At 36.7% G+C, this 20,112-nt stretch overlaps 1 protein-coding gene across 1 annotated transcript; it reads left to right on the top strand.

The window, feature by feature from the left end:
• Nucleotides 1–4,647: 4,647 nt before the first annotated feature.
• cdh5 (cadherin 5) lies at nucleotides 4,648–15,818 on the top strand. Its single transcript, XM_056743558.1, has 12 exons — nucleotides 4,648–5,123; nucleotides 8,175–8,399; nucleotides 8,582–8,864; nucleotides 10,033–10,146; nucleotides 10,256–10,423; nucleotides 10,513–10,694; nucleotides 10,801–11,057; nucleotides 11,141–11,277; nucleotides 11,635–11,747; nucleotides 11,848–11,950; nucleotides 12,394–12,636; nucleotides 13,549–15,818. The coding sequence occupies exons 2-12, from the start codon at nucleotides 8,175–8,177 to the stop codon at nucleotides 14,037–14,039; spliced, it is 2,316 nt and encodes a 771-aa protein (XP_056599536.1). The 5' UTR covers nucleotides 4,648–5,123; the 3' UTR covers nucleotides 14,040–15,818.
• Nucleotides 15,819–20,112: the final 4,294 nt, after the last annotated feature.

Below are 20,112 nucleotides of genomic sequence, written 5' to 3'. Positions count from 1 at the left end.
ACTCTTTGTAAGTCGCTTTGGATAAAAGCGTCTACTAAATGATTAAATGTAAATGTAGAGTCACAATATCACAGTCACCGAATTACAATGATTCAGTTCTTGGTAGCGGGAAATGACAGCAAGAGTGTGTCACCAGTAAGCAGAGAGTTATGAAAACATTCTGGAAATACTGTCATGTGAAGCGTGTACTCCGGGGTCAAATTTGCTGCAGGGCATTCACCTTTTGTTGAACATCAGAAGAGTCCATTGATTCTGTAAAGCAAATGCTTTTTTAACTTGTTGAAACAGGATCAAATGTGTAGAGAAGGGAGGGGTGGATGACAGTCTGTCAGGTTTGCTATTTCAAGCTGTAAATGATGTTCAGCCGTTTTTATTAAATTCTTTTTAATAACATTGTTTGCAACTTGAAGCTATGCGTCAGAGAGCAGAAAAGGGAATATTGTGTATTAATAGCGTCTTGGTCATTGTTGCGGAGTGAAATATAGAAAGATACGGTGCGGATTTGCGCTTGCAGGGCAAGCGGTGGGGGCTTGTTCAACAACATGACCCCTATTACCCATAGCCCAGATGGAAAGTCCAGAATACAATGTTTTGAATGACTGGGCCACTAAATTGGTTCTTAAGGCTAAAGATTATTCCGAAGCTACAAGTGAAAGCATAAGCAGATAAACAGGGTGTACAGGGGATCAGAGAAATAAATAAAGCTTTCTTTCTCTTTATTCTTTCATGTGTCTAATCATCTCACCCCTTATTATATCAGCAAGCTATTAATACAAAGGCTGATTATTCCTGTGCAGTGAACTGAATTGAAACAGAAACTAATTGAATTGAACACTCATTTTTCATTCAGTCATTTCTGTTACATTGCTTCTGTAAAATAATGCAAAAAATCAAAGTGAAATTTGCTGATTGGGTGCAAAAACCCTAGATAGGGTTTAACGCCCGCAGTGAACTAGAACGACATTTCCTTTGCTTCGGGCTAAGGAATGCTCATTCATTCTTAGGTCAATTCACTTCCTCCAATTGAAACAGTAGCAACATCCCCATTGAAACCCCTAACCTTGAGTTTCCTGTTGACAGAATGGAAATCCCATGGATCCCTCACAGCTGGCCAGTGCAGAACGTTTGTTCCTTTTACACTCCTGAGAGTTCACACATGAACACGAGTCTCTATATGAGACATGCGTGTTGCTATTCTATACATTTAGATCCTTAGTGAGCAAAAAACCTAAAATCAAAGGTTTCAGAATCCAAATTTGAGCCACACCTGTCAAGACACCACAGTGATTAAAATATGCGATCCGTTTTGCTTCTCTGTCTTTTAGTAGCATGTGTGTGAAATCGTGTGTGGCGATTTAAAGTGCAGGGCTGCCTGTCCAAGCCTCCGCAGCTATGTTTCTTAAGGTTTAAACACAGGACATGAGCCAAAGATTAGTTTGGGTCTGGTAGGAAGCCGGGGCTGACGTTACGGAAATTACCGCAGGGCTGGAGCTGCTTGATTAGGATTGAAGTGATGAGATTAACAGACCTTGCCATTCTAGAAAGGTGTAGGAGGGGAGAACAGAAGCTTTGATGCTAGCATTACTAATCACAGAGGGTGGGATACTTTAGATATACAGCACCGTACATGGGGTTGTGACATCACTAATAAAAACGTAATGTGATTCATTCCGTGTGATTTCATTCTGTTAAACCACACTACCGTAGTGCATTTTTTAAACCAACAAAGGACAGAACTCTTTCAACTCACTAAGCTTTTGTTGTGATGTTACAATTTAAATGATGTGAATACCCATGTATTTGCTAAATCAGATTTCCTCTGCTTTTTTTCATCTACTATGAGGCAATCCCTCTACAGTGATTACCCACCCTAGAATATGTCTCCCCTGTTTGTTATTGAAAAAGATATGAAGGGCAAGTAGGCCCATGATGAAACTCTCTGGCAATTTTAACTCTCTCTAGTCCTTAAACCTGAAGGGAATATGTTCTGGGAATTAATGAATTCAACATGTGAGCATGTGAGGAAAGCGACATGAAAGTATCGCAGGGCCTGTTTCTTCTTCCATCTTTCTGCTTCATGTCGTCTCCTCACACATCTTAACATCAAAAATACTTACTGGCTGTTTGGAGCTGCTCTTAGATCGCCAGTGCTGGCTCTGTTAGTTTAGCTATCTGATTGAATGTGATAAAGAGTTTTTTTTTCAAAAGTTAGTGAAGCTTTGATATGTCTGTGGTATTCAATATTTGAAGATGTCTTCCTCTGTAATGGTCCAGTGTTAACCAAAGACAGTGTATATTAAATTAAATTACTAAATAGATTCATGTATTTGTTTTAGTTGGTTAGTTTGACTATGGAAATGAATGTAAATAAATATTCTTCCGTTTTGCATAAAAAAATCGATCGTTTTAGATTTGGTACAATGTTGGCTTGATGCAGGAAAATACAGAATTTCTCAATTAAGTAATTACTGTATATACTGTATTGAATATATGTAAGTCTTTCATTAGCAGAAAAACACACTATCATTTTATACCTAATTGTACTGTAAGTCCTAACATAGACCTAAAAAACAACATTACACTTAATGTGAAAATGCAATCTTGATGTCATTGTTTTCCTCATACTGCATAATTTAGCTGAACCCCTTCAAACAACCCTGTGTTCCATGAATATTCCTCAGGCACTTCTCTTTCAACAAGGTTCATTGTCTTTTATTATTAAAACAAATTTTCACTGGATTCCCGTATCGCCATGATTCTGAATCTGAAGGATGTTCCCGGTTCTAAGAATTACAGACTTTTACACTCTCATTGCTTCATCCAAAATATGGCAAACAAATAAATAACTTGCCACTGATTATGATCTTCACATTTTTAAGAGGTCCCTTCTTTGTAAGAATAAAGTGGAGGGAGGGATTTCTATTCCTTCTCGACTATACCCGAGGTAGGATTTAGGATCACGTTAAGTGAGCATTAACGTCTAGTTAAAATCATTCCAAACGGCTCAAACGTGCTGTACATCAGCTTTCTCTGAGGGCCTCCACGCGCTTGGCTGCTCACCCGGGGCAAATGAGAGACGACAAGAACCCTGCTATTTTTAGAGCACACACTTCACAAAACGTCCATTGCATCGTGCTGTGTGGTGGGTGACCGAGCTAAGAATGTCTGCCGGACAGTAGCAGGGTTAAACACCACTGATGTGCCTGGGGGAGGCAAAGGCAGGTCTCCAGATGATGACAAGGAACGTAAGTCCTTAGTTGGCCTAAAAACAAGGACTCCATGTACAGGAAGCAGTTTCCGTGAGCTTCATTTCTTGGCATTCAGGACACATGGCATACATGATTTAGAATAATGGGTTAACGCTTTACCGGAGCCGATCCATCCTGTGCGCAAACTACCCAAGTTGGTTAGGGCCCCTGCACCACCAGGGCGCCCCCTTGAGAACCGAATAAAATAGACTATAGCGTAAACAAGACACTGTATTTTCATAACCTTTTATAACACCGCATTTGTGTGTTAAAGTTTATTTGACAGCTAGACGTTCCAGAGCCACGTGTTACTTTAGGTGAAGAATTATTTACATGTGAACAAAATTGAATAAATTTTATACTTCATTGTTCTTACTGTCAGTTTAATGCTTCTTCTTGTTCAGTTTTAATTCATTTAAGTCTGTTAATTGATGTATACTTTTTATATCTTATAGTTTACAGTTATGTTTATCTAATTTTAACTACTATGAAAAGGGCCCCTCACAAAGGTTTGCAAAGGGCCCCCCGACGTCTAGGATGGCACTGCTTACAGTGATAATAACATTGCAAAATTGCGATTAGAAAGATATGTGGAGTGTGTTATCCTTGACCATTTTAATTTAACTCACTATTGAATAAAATTCCTTAAAATCTGTCAAATGGGCCAAACATGTTTGCTAAAGGCCACCAGTCAGTTTCCACAGTTAAGAACAGTTTTGTTACAAGATAATTCAGAAGATGACTCATCTAAGCATGTCCTTACTTTTATTAAAGTCAGAATCTTCAATGCATTTATATGTTGCATTACAAAAACAAAGCCAATCAAAGCCACACAAAGCAAGCAATAAAGCAGTAAATGCGAACCAAACTCTAAGTAAACTTCCGGAGGGTGGTCGAATGCGAGCAAGGGTCCAGAAAGGTTTAAAGGTCACATGCACTTGTTTTTACCAGAGGCACGGCATGGAGAAATATGTCAAAGTGAAGGGCAACGGACATATTCGAAGAAATAAGAATATCCCTACCAAACCCACAGAGCAAACAAACAAAAGCAAATGTCAAGCAGGCCTGCACTTCTGCAGTTGGCTTTCTAAGCGCCCTGGGGTATTTATCTTAGGTCTCCTGTCAGAAAGGCTTGTTTTTTCTGTGCAACTAATCCTACTAAACTGACTCTCTCCACTTCGATAAATGGGGAAAAACACTAAGCACATCTGACAGATACATACATTCGCCGCAAGTCCCAGTCCCCAGTCCCAACCCTCCGTCGAACACTCGAGTCGACCCCCAAAACCCCCACCCCTACTCACTCACTAGTTTAGACAAGATCACACAGGCAGATATGACAGTCAACGCCTCTGAAAATTTTAATACCACTCTGGGGAAAATCTCTTGGGATTACTTTAACTCCTTTAACCTCTTTATCGTGCTCTTTATTCTATAGGTTTGAATAATGAATCACTTTGTTCTTCTCTCCTCGTTCTGTTTTCATCACAGAGGGGTAAGCTGAAATTGAATGATTCTCCCACCTCCGACCCCCTCAGTCGCTCTCTCTGCGCTCGCTCCCTGCTTCTTCCACTGTCGCGTTCAGAAGCGTAGTGCTACGCTTGCCTCGCCGAGCTACTGATGGTCGGGGGGCTACAAATGTTATCTGATTTTCCAGAGAGAGGTTTGGAGCTGGACTAAAACGGCAGGGACAATAACAGGAAGCTGGGCTGGGCCGTCACTTTTGCCATTGGGGTGGTTTGATTGTGGGAGCTCAGACAGGTTCACATACAGGACAACAGGCAACATTGATCTAGAAGTGAGAAGGATATATAACTCTGCGTATTTACATACTGTGGGAATTGTTGAATCGAAGAAGATTTTTAAAAGAACTTGGTAAGTGATTTTTTGTTTGTTTCTAATGATGGACTTGTGGTTGAAATGAAGGTTCAGATGAATTTAAATAGGTTTAGAATGTTGTACGCACGCTTTCACGGTAAATAAAAAGGACATGATCTATGTTTATATGAAAAACGTATGTGTATAATTTTTTTATAACTTACTAAAACAATTAAATAATGTTTTTTTCAAAACAAATTCCCAGGACTGAAAACCCATGGGAAGATTTTGAACTTATCAGGATGTTACGTTTTATTTTGGGACAGAGAAACAATAATAAATCCCTACACCATCTGTCCGGCTTCTCCACACAAATAACGTTACCACACTAAGAATGGTGCTTTGAGGAAGACAAGGTTACTAAACATCACAGCTCATTCTATAAATTCTATAACATCCTTGACATTTTGTAAACGTGCAGAACTATAGAATGATTCAGAAGTGAGAAAAAGATGTGAGAACAGGTGCATTTAAACGCTTCAGACAGTGACACAGTTGACAGGTTTCAGTAGCATGTGAAAGGGAAGATATGTGAAATGAGGGGGTTCTGGTATATCTTAGGCTGAATTTCCTAGAGGACACAGTAGGCAGATTGCTGAAAGCTGCTGCTTGGTGATTAAACCTATTTTAATCTAAAGCCCACATATACTTAGAAAGACTTTTAAATGATTGGTGTACTGTAAATGACTGAAAATCTCCAGCGAAAATATGAGGTTTTCAATACTGAGAATTTTATTGATAGTGTTAAGCTATATAAAGATGGTGTTAGAAACTATATTCTTGTGTACGCATCAGTGTCAATAACCTGTGATAAGGGTAGGGCATCGAAAACTGTAATCGATTGAGAAATCGGAATCGAAAGGCAAGAAATTGGATCGGAATTGATAGCAATAGGACTCAGATACTTGAAACCAAAATTTCAGTTCCTCTTATCAATTCCTGTGTACGTTTTTCTGAAATGGGCATTTGGAAACTTGTGAGAAAGCACAGGATCCACAAATTGACTGTTTCATTATATTAACTACAGTTTAACCATGATGTAGTTAAGCTATGGTATTACAAATTGTAATAAATCAGAAAAAACATGGTTGCTATCTATGTGTATATATATATACACAATAACAACCAATAACCAGGCTAATTGACCATGATATCTACATTTATTACTTCAACTGTGGAATCAAAACTGGGAATCGATGAGAATTGAAATCGTTAAGCAGATTCGAAATCGCTAAAATTCAAAGAATACCCAACCCGACCTGTGATTATATGAGGCTTCTTAAAACGAAGGTGGTAACACTATAATGAAAATAAAACATTTCACCCAGGGATTGAGGTGTATTTTTCTTAAGATTTTTATGAAAATTATTTGAGCACTCAAATTTTTTTTAATTTATGAAAATACATCTTGACAAATTTAGAAAGAAAAAATGAACAGACATCTGCCTGGCATATAAAAAAATCATTCGAAACTTTCCGTCATAATTTATTCATCCTCTTGTTATTTCAAACCTGTATGGCTCTCTTTCTTCCGCAGAACACAAAAGGAGATATTTGTGACCCTGGACAACAAAACCAGTCTTGTGTGTCAATATTTAAAACTTGAGATTTTTTAGATCACATGAAAGCTGAATGAATAAGCTTTTCATTGATATGTGGTTTGTTAAGATAGGACACTATTTGACTTTTACAACTCATAGCATAGCATATTACTCACAAAAATAAAGTTTTGATTTATATTTATGGTAGGACATTTACAAAGTATCTTCATATGATCTTTACTTAATATCCTACTGATTTTTGGCATAAAAGAAAAATCTATAATTTTGCCACAAATTTTTAAGACAAATATTTTGTGATCCAGTGTCACATTTTTAAGAATGTTAATGGGTCCACCATTCACTTCCATTTGTTTTGTGCCCATACAATAGAAGTGAATTGGGGCCACTGCTCTTGGGTTACCAACTTTCTATAAAATATCCCTTTGGTGTTCTACAGATGAAAGTCATAAAGGTTTGAAATGACAAGAGGTTGGTAAATGAATTTATGGTGAACTGTAACTTTTATATCAATATCGGTCTTTAATATTTAATAATGGTGGCAGACAATAAGTTAATTAACAAAATAAACAACATATGGGCAGTTACATTGTTTGGCTTGGGTTATGTACACAGACAAGTTGTATTGTTAAGTCCAGTAATACTACTATTACTCTCCAGTCAAATTTGTGGACCGGAAGTAGTAGTTGTACAGTAAGTGGCGTCACAATACTTTTGAATGTGAGCATTCTGCTCACTATAGACAAGATTGTTTGCGATTATATACAGAATGTTCAAAATTAACTTTTAAATCCCCTTCTTAAAAAAGAAAAGAAAATTAACCAATAATATTAAAATAAAAAACATTTGTTGTAGAAGTTTTGGATGAAGAAAAATATAAAATACTTACAAAGTACTAATTTAGATGACCTCTTTAAAACAAGAAACCACATATAAACCCACATCTTCTGAGGAACAATCAACTTGTTTCATATAATCTATTTTTCCCAGGCAGTGCTCCTAAAAATCTGTTCCCTTTTGAAGTGATGACAATGGCTATTTTATACCTCATGTGAAAGTAATCATTTTGAGTGTATAAAGAGTTTATGCCTCAAGCGAAGATTTTGCCATTTGGGAACACTTAAGAAGCATAATCCGCCTCATCTTAATATCATCATCTAATGAGTCTAACATAAGAATGGTTCATCAGGCTAAAGTGTGTTATCAGGGATGGGAATATCCTGATGAATCCGGCACATAGAAGGCTACGTAGTTGTAGTTCTTACTGTCTCACAGTCATAGTTGAGCCATTTCCCATCATTCAAAAGCGTACAATCAAAAGATTGTGTCACAGGAAATACACTAATGAGCTGAACGATTAATAAGGGAATTTTCAAGTCAAGATAACTACGGATTGCTTAAATTGTGAATTTTTTGTCTTTATTTAATTCCGTTATTTCGTCGCATAACATTTTTCACAAATGTATTTTTATATTGTTGTTCATTTTAGATGATGAAACAATCTGCCTGGAGGCAGATGACTAAGCCTTGCTTTTGGGCAGGTATCTTGGTCATTTTATGTAACCTCAATATGGCATTGGATGCCCGCCATACTTTAAGACTTACATCTACGCAGAGTGGAGTTCTCCAAAGACATAAAAGAGAATGGAAATGGGACAAGCTTTATGTGTTTGAGGAAACAGCTCCACAGCCTTTAGGTGAAAAAATTGGAAAGGTAAATGGTCCAAACTATGATAACTTGAAGAAAGAAAATAGTATAGTGTAAATAAAATATTTTACTTAATCTACTCAAGATTAACTGAAAAGTCAAATAAATCAGATGCATTTAACAATAGTAACAATAATGGTGAATAATACATTTTATCTGTTTTACCATATTTTTCCATCTTTTTTCAGCTGGATAACACACTTTACAGTGAGTATGCACGATATGTCCTGTCAGGGGACGGCGCTAATACAGAGTTTAAAGTCAATGACTTGGGAGATATACTTTGTCTTGCAAAGCTGGACCGGGAAAAACAGAGCATCTACAAACTCACAGCTTCAGTCATCAACATGAAGAACGGGAAAAAGCTTGATAAAGATGAGCTTTTTTCAATTGTGGTGCTTGATATCAATGACAGTGAACCTGTTTTTCCACCTGCCCTCTCTGGATCCATCAGTGAATCATCTGTAGCAGGTGGCCTTTTTTATAACTTCCATTACAGACTAATTTATGCATTTCACAAGTTCAGATCAGCAGATTCTAGACATCTTTAAGAATCGTCTGAAAACACATCTCTTCCGTCAGCACCTGACTGATCAGTTCTGACTTCTGATTCAGTTCTGATCTCTTTTCTACTCAAAAAAAAAAACTTAGCCATGTTTACCGTGGTGGGCTATATGTGACCAGTTTTCTTTTATTGAACTTGTGCATTTTGTTGTCCTTATGTTGTAACAATTGCTTCCATTGTTTCCCTAATCTGTAAATCGCTTTGGATAAAAGCGTCTGCTAAATGACTAAATGGTAATGTTTATATATGTGACCCTAGACAACAAAACCAGTCTTATGTGTCAATTTTCAACGTGATATTTTGACATCCTCTGAAAGCTAAATATATTAATGGCTAGTTAGGATAGGACATTATTTGACCAAGATATACCTTTTGAAAACTCCAAATACTGAGAAAATCGCATTTAAAGTTGTCCAAATGAAGTTGTTACGGCCACTGCCATAACATTAAGAGGGAGACAACACAAAGCTCGGTCTAGGGTTTTATTTAAATAACATAAGGTAGGAACAAACACTGAATGGGAAGAAATTAATCAGGTAACAAAGGAGCACAGCTCTGCCCGGACGATCACTCCAGTCTCGACCTTGAGTGTAATGAAGCGGCTTCCTTTAAGCACACCGTAAAGGGTCCAAAGCTGTAAGGAATTAGATAAATCACACAAACTGGTTAGCATATTAGCATATTACATATTACAAAAATAACGTTTTTATATATTTACGGTAGAAAAATTACAAAATATCTTCGTGGAATGTTTTTGGCATAAAAGAAAAATCTATAATTTTGACCAATACAATGCTTTGTTGGCTTTTGTCACAAATATTAATGTGTGGTTTTGTTATCCAGGGTCACATATATTTAGAATTTAAAATACTTGAATATGGAGATCATTCATTTTAGGGGTATATAATAATACTAATGCTTTACTAATGTAAACAATCACACTATAGTGTGGTAACAATAAACCCTTTTTATAAAGGCATCTACTATAGTTTGGTTAACTATAAGCATTCTTTTACATCAATGACCACATTATTATGTTAAATTAACTCTAAAAATGTCCATATTATCATGAAGGAACAACTGTGATGACGGTGAAAGCAACAGATGCGGATGATCCAACCACTCAAAATGGAAAAATTGAATACAAACTTCTAAATGGAACTGACCTCTTCCAAATCAACGATGAAGGTAATAATAGGCAAATTGTAAATGTATGTATTGTAACTAACAATGAATTTATAACTGTCCTTTGACATATTAAATATTTAATATGAGAACTCAATTTCTTCATTCTCAGGTGTTATCAGAACAACAAAAGACACACTTGACCGAGAAAAACACAGTCAGTATTGGATTGAAGTTCAAGCCAAAGATATGCCAGGATTAAATCATGGAAATAGTGCTACAACTATAGTGAACATCAACATTACTGATATCAATGACAACATTGCCACCTTCAAGACAGGCAAAAAATTTTGAAAACTTGCAATTGTGAAACTTTAAAAGCAGTCTAGTGTGCATGCAAATAAAAATCACCAATCTTACTTTCTTTAGGAACATATCAATTCAAAGTACAAGAGGACACAAAACCAGGATCTGAAATTGGCATATTAGGAGTGGAGGACAGAGATGAGATCCAAAACAAAGACCCAACATTTACTTTACAGCAAACGTATCGGGAAATGTTTGGCATTAGACCAAATAATGATAAAGATGGCATCCTAAGCCTCAAAGTGGTAAGCATTGAAAGATTCCTTTTTTAAACTTTAATATATTTGCTGTTATACTGTTACTATTTTTAGTTCTTATCTAAAGCTTATTTTCCTTTGAAATCAATCACAGCCTCTCGACTACGAAACTGTGAAGACGTACATCTTCAGTGTATTTGTGGACGAGCACACAGTTTCAAAATCCCCGAATAACCAAGGACCCAACCTGCTGAAGAAAACCCAAGTTATTATCAATGTAATCGATGTTGACGAACCACCTGTTTTCAACCAAACAGAATACAAGTTCAGCATTTATGAAGGCCCTTATAAGACTCCCATCATTGGAGCTGTCTCAGCACGTGATCCAGATAAAACTAGTTACAAAATAAGGTATAAACTTTGCTGTATTTTTATGCTTCACTATAAGTACGATTGAGCACAGAAAAGCTAATGTTGCTCCATGATCCCTCTAGGTATTCTATTGAAGACCCACACTGCCCTGTAACTGTGGATCCTGTACAAGGGCATCTGTCTTTAAAGAAACAACTGGATAGGGAGCAAGAATCCTCATACACTTTCCAAGTTATAGCACAGGAAGATGTAATAAATGGTATGATGTATATACAATTACATATTACCCTCTGATATGTTCTGTGTACAGTATGCTGCTTTAGACAAATGTGATCTCAGTTTTATTTGTATATTATGTTCAGTAAATGTTCAATTAGCACTTTAGTTAACTGTTTTATGACCTAAATGTTAAGTCAGCTATTTGAAAACATACTTTTGTTTAATGGAAAATTACCAGTGGCAAATCTCAATTAGTGACTGTATAAAAAATTAAACCCATCACGTCTGTTTAATTTATAAACCTCCAATAGAAAAAATATGATAATCTAAAGTAATAATAGTATAAATTTAAAAATCACTATGTGAAACTTGATGTTCTCTCTATCTGAATTTTCAGGTCAAAAATCCTACGCAATGGTAAATCTGAAGGTTCTTGATATTAATGACAATGTGCCAGAACTAACTAATGGGAGTTATGTGTATGTTTGTGAGAGTGACAAACCAGGCACGGTAAGAAATAACTGACAACATTTCCATTTTCCAAGTCCATAATTCCTTGAAATATTTTTCATTCACCTCCATGTATTACTTACAACTGTATTTCCTCCAGGTCATTGGAATTATTGGTGCTCATGACCAGGATGAGAATTCAGCCAGATTCCGCTTTGCTCTGGCAAAAAAGAGTTCAAACTTTTCCCTTCATGACCACCTAGGTGAGTTAACTGATCAAGAAAAATTTACATCAAAAGAGTAACATCAGAGATTGTCGACTAAGCAAAACAATTTTAACAGGCACTAAAATACATTATTTAAATAGTATATGTTATGCATCTTTGGATTAAATAAATATAAATGTTTTGTATATTTATTCAGTGACACTTATAATTATTCTTGCTTTTTGCAACTGATTTTACTCAAAATGTGCTCAATTCAAGTCACATGAATGCCAAAGTGTGGATTTACTCTTCCCACTATTGTGTAAAATGTGATATTTTTAGGCCTGGTTGCATTGAATTGTCACCAGGATCTCAGCAACATTTCACTGCGAGCATCAACAGAAAAACAAAAACAGTCCATGCAATGAAAACAATAGCACTTGATGAAAAACATCAGCTTGCATAATTGATGAATGCATCTCGATTATATTTTGTTGTAGATAACACTGCAAGCATTGTGCTGAAACAGGAAGGTTTCAGTACAGAGCGCTCAGTGGAGTACATGCTCGAAATCGAGATCTCTGATGGAGGTACACCAGAGCAAAAGAGCATTAACTCGCTCCACATCAAAGTGTGCACGTGCCAGTCGGGGCGGAGGGCGGAATACTGCAGGGCGTATGCCCAGAGTGGAGTGAGCGTCAGTGCCCTCTTAGCCATTCTTCTCTGCATTGTCACAATCTTGGGTAAGTGCATCTATGGTTATATTTCATTATTTTTAGTACTGACAATTCATGTCTATCTTCTTTTTCAGTGTTTCCACACTGTAAAAAAACTATATGATTTACTTAATTATTTTGTGTAAAAGACATTTCATTTGCATCTGTGCACCACAGCTGAGGTAGATCGTGAGGGGTGAATAAGAAGACAAGGGTGATGATAATATGAAGACAACTGATCTGCAGTCAGTTACATGAGAGGTGTTAAAGTATTTTCAGGGTGATAAAAGATGTGCTTTTCAACACCAGGGCTATTTTGAAATTCACATGGACTCCACCTTATGTTGTTTACCAGTTCTTCCATCAATCAGATTTAAAGGGATTGTTCCCCCAAAAATGAAAATTCTTAAATCATTGACTGATCCTCTTGTCATTTAAAAGCCATATGACTTTATTTCTTCAAAAGAACACAAAAGAAGATATTCTGAAGAAAGTTGGTAAGTGAACAACAGCGCTACCCATTCACTTCCATTGTATGGACACAAAACCAATTCAAGTGAATGGGTGCCAGTTGCCAATATTCGTCAATTTATCTTTGTAATATGGTTCAATTAAAAGGAAGGAAGGAGATGGGAACCGCTAAACATTTAAACATTTAATAAAATGACAACAAAGTAAAAAGACAGCCGGCAGCCCCTCACGGACGACGACTGAATACTAAATTCTCCAAGAAAGGAAGAAAGAAAGAAACATACATTTGTAGTAACATTTTGAATTCAATGTATACTTTTTTATGTTATTTAATCATATTAAAGTCTACATGGAACATGGTTTTTGTATTTTTAATGGTAAAAATTCATGGCAACCACTGCTGCCAGTTCTTAAGTTTACATTGGTTGAAACACTTAAAGTGTGTGCCTATTCCTCTTATCTTAACAGTCATCGTCATCCTCATTGTACTGCGGAGACGCTATCAGAAAGACGATTTGGTCGCCCTCGGCAAGTCATCTAGTGAGATGCACGAGCAGCTGGTGAGATACGATGAGGAGGGTGGAGGAGAGATGGACACAAACGGTTACGATGTCTCCATTCTGACCTCCGCCTGCCACGACAGCAGCTTTCAGCCCGCCCCTGGGCCTTCACTCTATGCCATGGTAAAGAAACCCCCTGCCTGCAAGGGTGACATGGCCATGATGATCGAGGTGAAGAAAGGTGAGGCAGATCACGACCGGGAGGGAATTCCCTATGATACATTACATATCTATGGCTATGAGGGATCAGAATCCTTGGCCGGTTCCTTCAGCTCTTTGGACTCGTCCTCCACTGCATCCAATTTGGACTATAACTTTTTGCATGAGTGGGGACCGCGTTTCAGCACTTTAGCTGAGCTTTACGGAATCGATGGCTCTGACACTGATAGCTCCTATTGAACAACAGAAAGAATTGAGTTGAATGCATCTAAGGATCTCTGAGATGTGAAAACAATTTGATGGCGGCCGACCGCTATCGTCCCTTTGTGGGACTTTCTGGGTCCCTTTAAAAAGTGATTGAGAAGTGCCAATACTTGTTCAACTTGTGCATTTTATGACAAGCACTACAGTATTTGTAATTTTGATAGAATTAGTGTTAGTATATAAACTTGCATTTTGTCTATTTTTCGTACTTGCGGAAAACAACATTGTTTTGTACAAACCACCACTGGACACTGGATAAAACAAACTCTTTTTTTTTATTCATGTTAAGCCTATCTTTAATTTTGAATTTTGTACTCCACAACAAAACCTCCAGTTTTCAGTTGATATATCTTTCCTATACACAAGTTTTTTTTTACATGGTCGGTCTAGCATTGTTCAGCAGCTGACCCTTTTCATCAGGAAAACTACTCTATTGCCATGGGAGCAACAGAGGAAGTGATGATAACTGTACTCTGAAAGAATTAAAGTCTACACCAAGTGCATTTGACAGGAATCATCAGCACTTCGACTGTTTTATGTTCAACTCAAATCTCTAAGGTCGACTAATATAAGGCAATTGCAGACAACTCAGGAAACGTGTAGTAACCCGTAAGCTTGTTGAAATGTGAGAAGTGATCTAAGTAACTGAATAACTGTGTGAATCATGAGGGTATATTTAACTTGGAGAATAATGCAAAGTTGAATTTGCTGAATTTGTTGTTAGATAGTTACATAGATACATAGTTTTCTCTCAAAATATGTAGCCAGTCTTCTGAAAGTATTGTTTATCTTCTTCATATAAGACTAAATAGACAAGAAATCTTCTTTCATTGAAAAATGTGTAAACCACCTTTATTTTTTGAAGTATTTACCTCTGTGCACAATCTCTACCCCATTTCCCATATTAACCAAAAGCACAATATGTGGAAGCCACCTTCTCCCTTTCCTGTAGGGAATTACATGCCAAGCACTCTTCTCCCATCTCGGTGAAAATGTCCAGCTTCGTCACTAAAATGTCAACTTCCTGTCTGTGTGAGCACAAGGAAACTCACTTCCTGCTCCCTTATCTTTTAAGTGAAGGAACACATTGGAATTGTTTTCCTGTTTTCTTGTCTTTGACGGTCAAAGAAAAGAAACTTGCAGCAGCAAAATGTTAAAGAACAGCATAAATCACGCTTCCTTTGTCACAGAGGCATGCATTTTCTATTCTTTATGAGGCTAAAAAGTGCTGCATTGATTTCCACAAAGGTTTAATTTTATTTTTACACAAAAATAAATAAAAGATGCTACAAGTTTTAATCTATTATAGAAGAATATATTTTTCCTATAGTATCTTACTGTATCTTGATTAGTTATTGATATATAATTGTTGGTCTTAGACTACTATCTTGTGAAAACAAGACATACGGAAAATATTCTTAAATTACGGAAAAAAAAGGATGTACAGAAAGTTAAAGAAAAACTGGAACTGTAATTAAATATGAAATTTGTGATTGTTGTTTATTGTTGTCATATTTCCTGTGTAAGTATGCTGTTGAATCGGTTATGCTTGACAATACAGCATAGTGTGTTGACAGATCATTTTTATAAATTAATAGATGTCTGTGATTTCTTGAAACGGTCCAGAAGTGTTGGGCCAAACATTTAATTGTGCTGTTGTTGTGGATGTTAATGAGAAAACAACATGTGCCTTTTTTCTATTGTTATTATTATTATTATTTTTGTATCTTAAAACTGTCCGTTTTGTATTTGAATAAAAAACTTCACACAACACAAAATTCGAATAATTTTCATTACAAAAAAAGGAAAGAATAACACAAGATGGCTCAAACTGTGGGCTCCTTTCTTGCAGTGAGGTCATTGAAGCAGAGGGTGCCTTCAGGACAAGATCAAAATATCTTGTTTATAATCGAGGAGAGACAACAGTACGCAGATAATGCCACGTTAGCGGAAATTCCACAGTGATATCACGCCTGTGAGACACCCAGCTGGGACTTCCTGAGGCATCAGACTCCGCCATTCATGGTATTCAGAGAGTAGGGAGCCTTTTGACACATTAAAACAACTAGAATATAGATAATATTAGAATATTCTGCAGTATACCCTGAAAAATTCACACACATAGGGTATGTTGTAGGCCAACTCTTACAGACAATCTGCTATTAAACAAACATGTATTTCCTTGTATAATCATGTGTCATCATCCAAACAATCAAACACTAATGAATGTCTAGGAAGTACAATCTTTATAGCCTAAATAAACCACTGAATGATAGAACTCATTCAAGGTATTCCCATATTCCAACAGGAAGTGCTCAATTTTACTAAAGATATTCTGCCATCCCTAAAAATGTTTTGGAAAACTGATTTACGTATCAGTAAAGGTATTTTTTTTTACAATAATCGGAAAATAAGCCGTCTTTAACAAAGAAATACCAATAAAACAATCAATCCTGTCCAACACTCAAATTGTATTTTGCAAGTACATAAAATAATAAAAAATTGACCCAAAGTGATAGTTCATCCGAAAATAACTCTTATCATTTCAAACCTGCGACTTTGTCTAACGCAGAACAGAAGAGAACAGAATATATTTTTTTAACAACATTGAACATACCATTAAGGGGGCACGGTGGCTTAGTGGTTAGCACGTTCGCCTCATACCTCCAGGGTTGGGGGCTTGATTCCCGCTTCCGACTTGTGTGTGTGTGGAGTTTGCATGTTCTCCCTGTGCCTCGGGGGTTTCCTCCCCTGGTCCAAAGACATGCATGGTAGGTTGATTGGCATCTCTGGAAACAAAATTGTCCGTAGGGTGTGAGTGCGTGAGTGAATGAGTGAGTGTGTGTGCCCTGCGATGGGTTGGCACTCCATCCAGGGTGTATCCTGCCTTGATGCCCGATGACTCCTGAGATAGGCACAGGCTCCCCGTGACCCGAGGTAGTTCGGATAAGCGGTAGAAAATGGAATGGAATGAACGTACCATTCACCTTTATTGTACAAAACCAGCGCAGGGTACCAACAATATTCTTCAAAATATCTTAATTTGTTTTCTGCTGAAGAAAGAAAGTCATTCAGATTGAAATGACAAGAGAGTAAGTTAATGATGACAACATGGGGTATATGCACACAGAGCGATGACTAATATCAGCTAAAATCTCAGCTGTTACATCCGGTGTATGTAGCTTTCAAACAATAGTCTTTTTCACTCCGTCACTTCAAGATGCACACAGGATTATGGTCAACGACGTGTGTCAAATGATCCAAACACTATCATGGAGAAGGTCTTCTTTCAAGCTACATTCACAAATATGATATAAAGCTGAGTAAACTTTTGCACTTTTGCACAGAGGCATATAGGCTATACATGTTCATCCAACATTCCCATTGACTGTGCAATAAACACAAATACATTATCAAACAATTTATAGTAAACCACTGACAATGGGATTATGGTAAAAGTTTTAAACCCTAAAATAAAAATAAAAAAGCCTTGTCCAATGACTTTACAAAAAGCACTATTCGTGCTTCTCATCATCTGTGTAAAATAAAAGATGATACAAAACATGTAAAAAGATGAGAATACTGTAACCTACCCATATGCTAATAATCCAAACTGTCAAAAAACATAAGTCAGACATAAGTCAAAAAAAAGATTTTGACACAGAATGTATTTCTGTTACATCTAGTGCTTGCCTTTTCGGGACCGGCTGGGAAACGGCCAAGTGAGTTTGACGCCACATTGGATCAAGTCATGTATTTATTACGAGAAATAAAGCTTTTACTCTAATCGGTGTAGCTTTCCATACTAAACACAAGAGGGCACTACAATATCATTTCAGCTTGCCATCTAACCGACAGAGCTGAAATTTGTGCTTTTATACACATGATGGAGAGGATGAAACAGGGATGTATTCGTGATAGATAATTATATGTCAAACTCTTAAGTTTAAACTCTGTCATCACCCCTTAATCTTTGTAGCCTACAATAAAAAAGATGTGTGGGGTGGGTGCATACATTTGAATTTTAGAAAGATGCAAAATCTGGAAAAGTTATTGAGTGTGAAAAAGGTCTAATGTCCATCTCATTTCAGGTTTAAATTAGATGTATTAAACATTATTTTTATATAGTTTTTTTTTTCAATTGTAAACTGATAACAATCTTATAGACAATTAGTTTACAATAAGTGTGTATAGCCTACATCTCATGAAAAAAATATATACAGGTGTCTATTGGCTCTATAATTAGAAACTTTTTTAATAACAAACTTTGGTATTATTAACGTACATTGTGTTGAGAAAAATGCGATATAACCATTCATATATTCTAATACCTTTTTTCTTTTTCAGATCTTCATTATTCTTTACATGCTTAAAGCTACTGTGCAACACTGCAAAATAGTGAAAGTGCTATAGAAATTTTATGTTATATTAATGCAATGCTAATTGCACATATGCATGCACACAAACGAATACTCTCTTAAACTCAATTGGCTCTATTCCATTTTCTGGAAATTCCTCTTCTATTTCATACATCCAGACTAATTGCTTGGAAAGAAATTGGATTTATTTTAATGCCTACAAGAGGGAGATCATTGAAGAGGAAACACTGGAGGTAAAATCATATTAAGGAAATCGCTTCACCTGTTTTAACCTTTCTCTCCTTTACAGCATCTCTTACCAGCGCTACCTTGCTCTCCTCCACCCTCATTTTATGTGGGACTGTAACCTATGTTAATAAAGATACCTCTACTTACTGTACAGTATTGAGAAAGGGTAGACAAAACTAAGGATGGGATTCCTACACAAAAATGTTACGTAATCCTGCACACATGCTTGTCCACGTCTCTCCCTCTCAGCAAGCCACAATGTACCTTCCACTCTGATGGCCGCACTGAGCGTTCAATCAGATGTCTTCCTTGGCTTCTGTTGTGTTTCCTCTACACACCCAGAAGGATACACATTTTCCTTTTCTGTCTTCATCACAAACACATGACAGCCATCAGGGACACCTGCATGTGAGGCTGTCTGTGTCCTGGCTGTGTGCATGGGGATCACAGTCTCTACCAGCGGCAGCAGCAGAAGAGCAACACCAGGGATTTGAGGCAAAAATAAACACTTGTCAGCTGTGGTCACTGAGAGCTTCTGGTGGCCTTTCCAAGGCCTATGCTCTGAATCATACCTCCTCTTCCAAGCAGTTAGCAGCCAACAAGAGGCCAGCAACCACATGCATATACAAAATGAATATTTCTAATTTCTGTCTATTTAATTTGAATTTGGTTTTGATCGTATTATTGTTCAAAAGTATGAACATTTGTAATAATTTAATCAAAACATTTTATATGTGAATGTGTGTGTGACCAACTTCATGTAACTATAAGTACATTGTATTTATTGCGCTTATAAATTGATAATGTTTAATTTTTGGAATGGATTTATAAATGGCTGTGAACAATTTTAAAATGAGTGTTTTTTACAGATTTACTTGTACCATTGAAATTACATAATGGCAAACTGCCTACACTAACAATACTGTGTAGGCAGGAGATGAAGCCATGGTAGTGCTGTTAGTGTGTGCTTTCATGTATTACACATTATACAGCATACAAACAGGATTTAGAATTTAGGGAAGAAAATTGTGCATTTTAAAGGTCCAGTGCATGAAATATAGCGGCATCTAGCGCTGAGATTGTGAATTACAACTGACATTTTCGCAACTTTCCCAAAGGAGAGAACATTTATGAAACATGCTCTGTAGAGCAGTGTGTCTGTTAAGGAATAATGTAGAAACAACATGGTGAATTCTATGCAAAAGGACCCGCGATGTTTAGAAATATATGAATAGTTTATGTACAGCAAGTTCTGTATGGCAAGTTGCTTGTGCCAGGAGCAAAGGGCTGCTGAGATCTGAAACAAGCTATGGCAATTAATCTAATGGTTTATGCACATTCTGTGCCCATATGTATCTGCTGAGCTGTTGCATTCTCTAATCCCAGAGGTGTGATTTTGTACTAGATTGAGGAAGTGATTCACACTTGCACTTAGAAAGTGC

This window comes from Triplophysa dalaica, chromosome 1, assembly GCF_015846415.1.
Source record: "Triplophysa dalaica isolate WHDGS20190420 chromosome 1, ASM1584641v1, whole genome shotgun sequence".
Lineage (NCBI taxonomy): Eukaryota > Metazoa > Chordata > Actinopteri > Cypriniformes > Nemacheilidae > Triplophysa > Triplophysa dalaica.
Note: the sequence above shows the minus strand (reverse complement) of the source record. Positions and strands in the feature narration are given on the sequence as shown.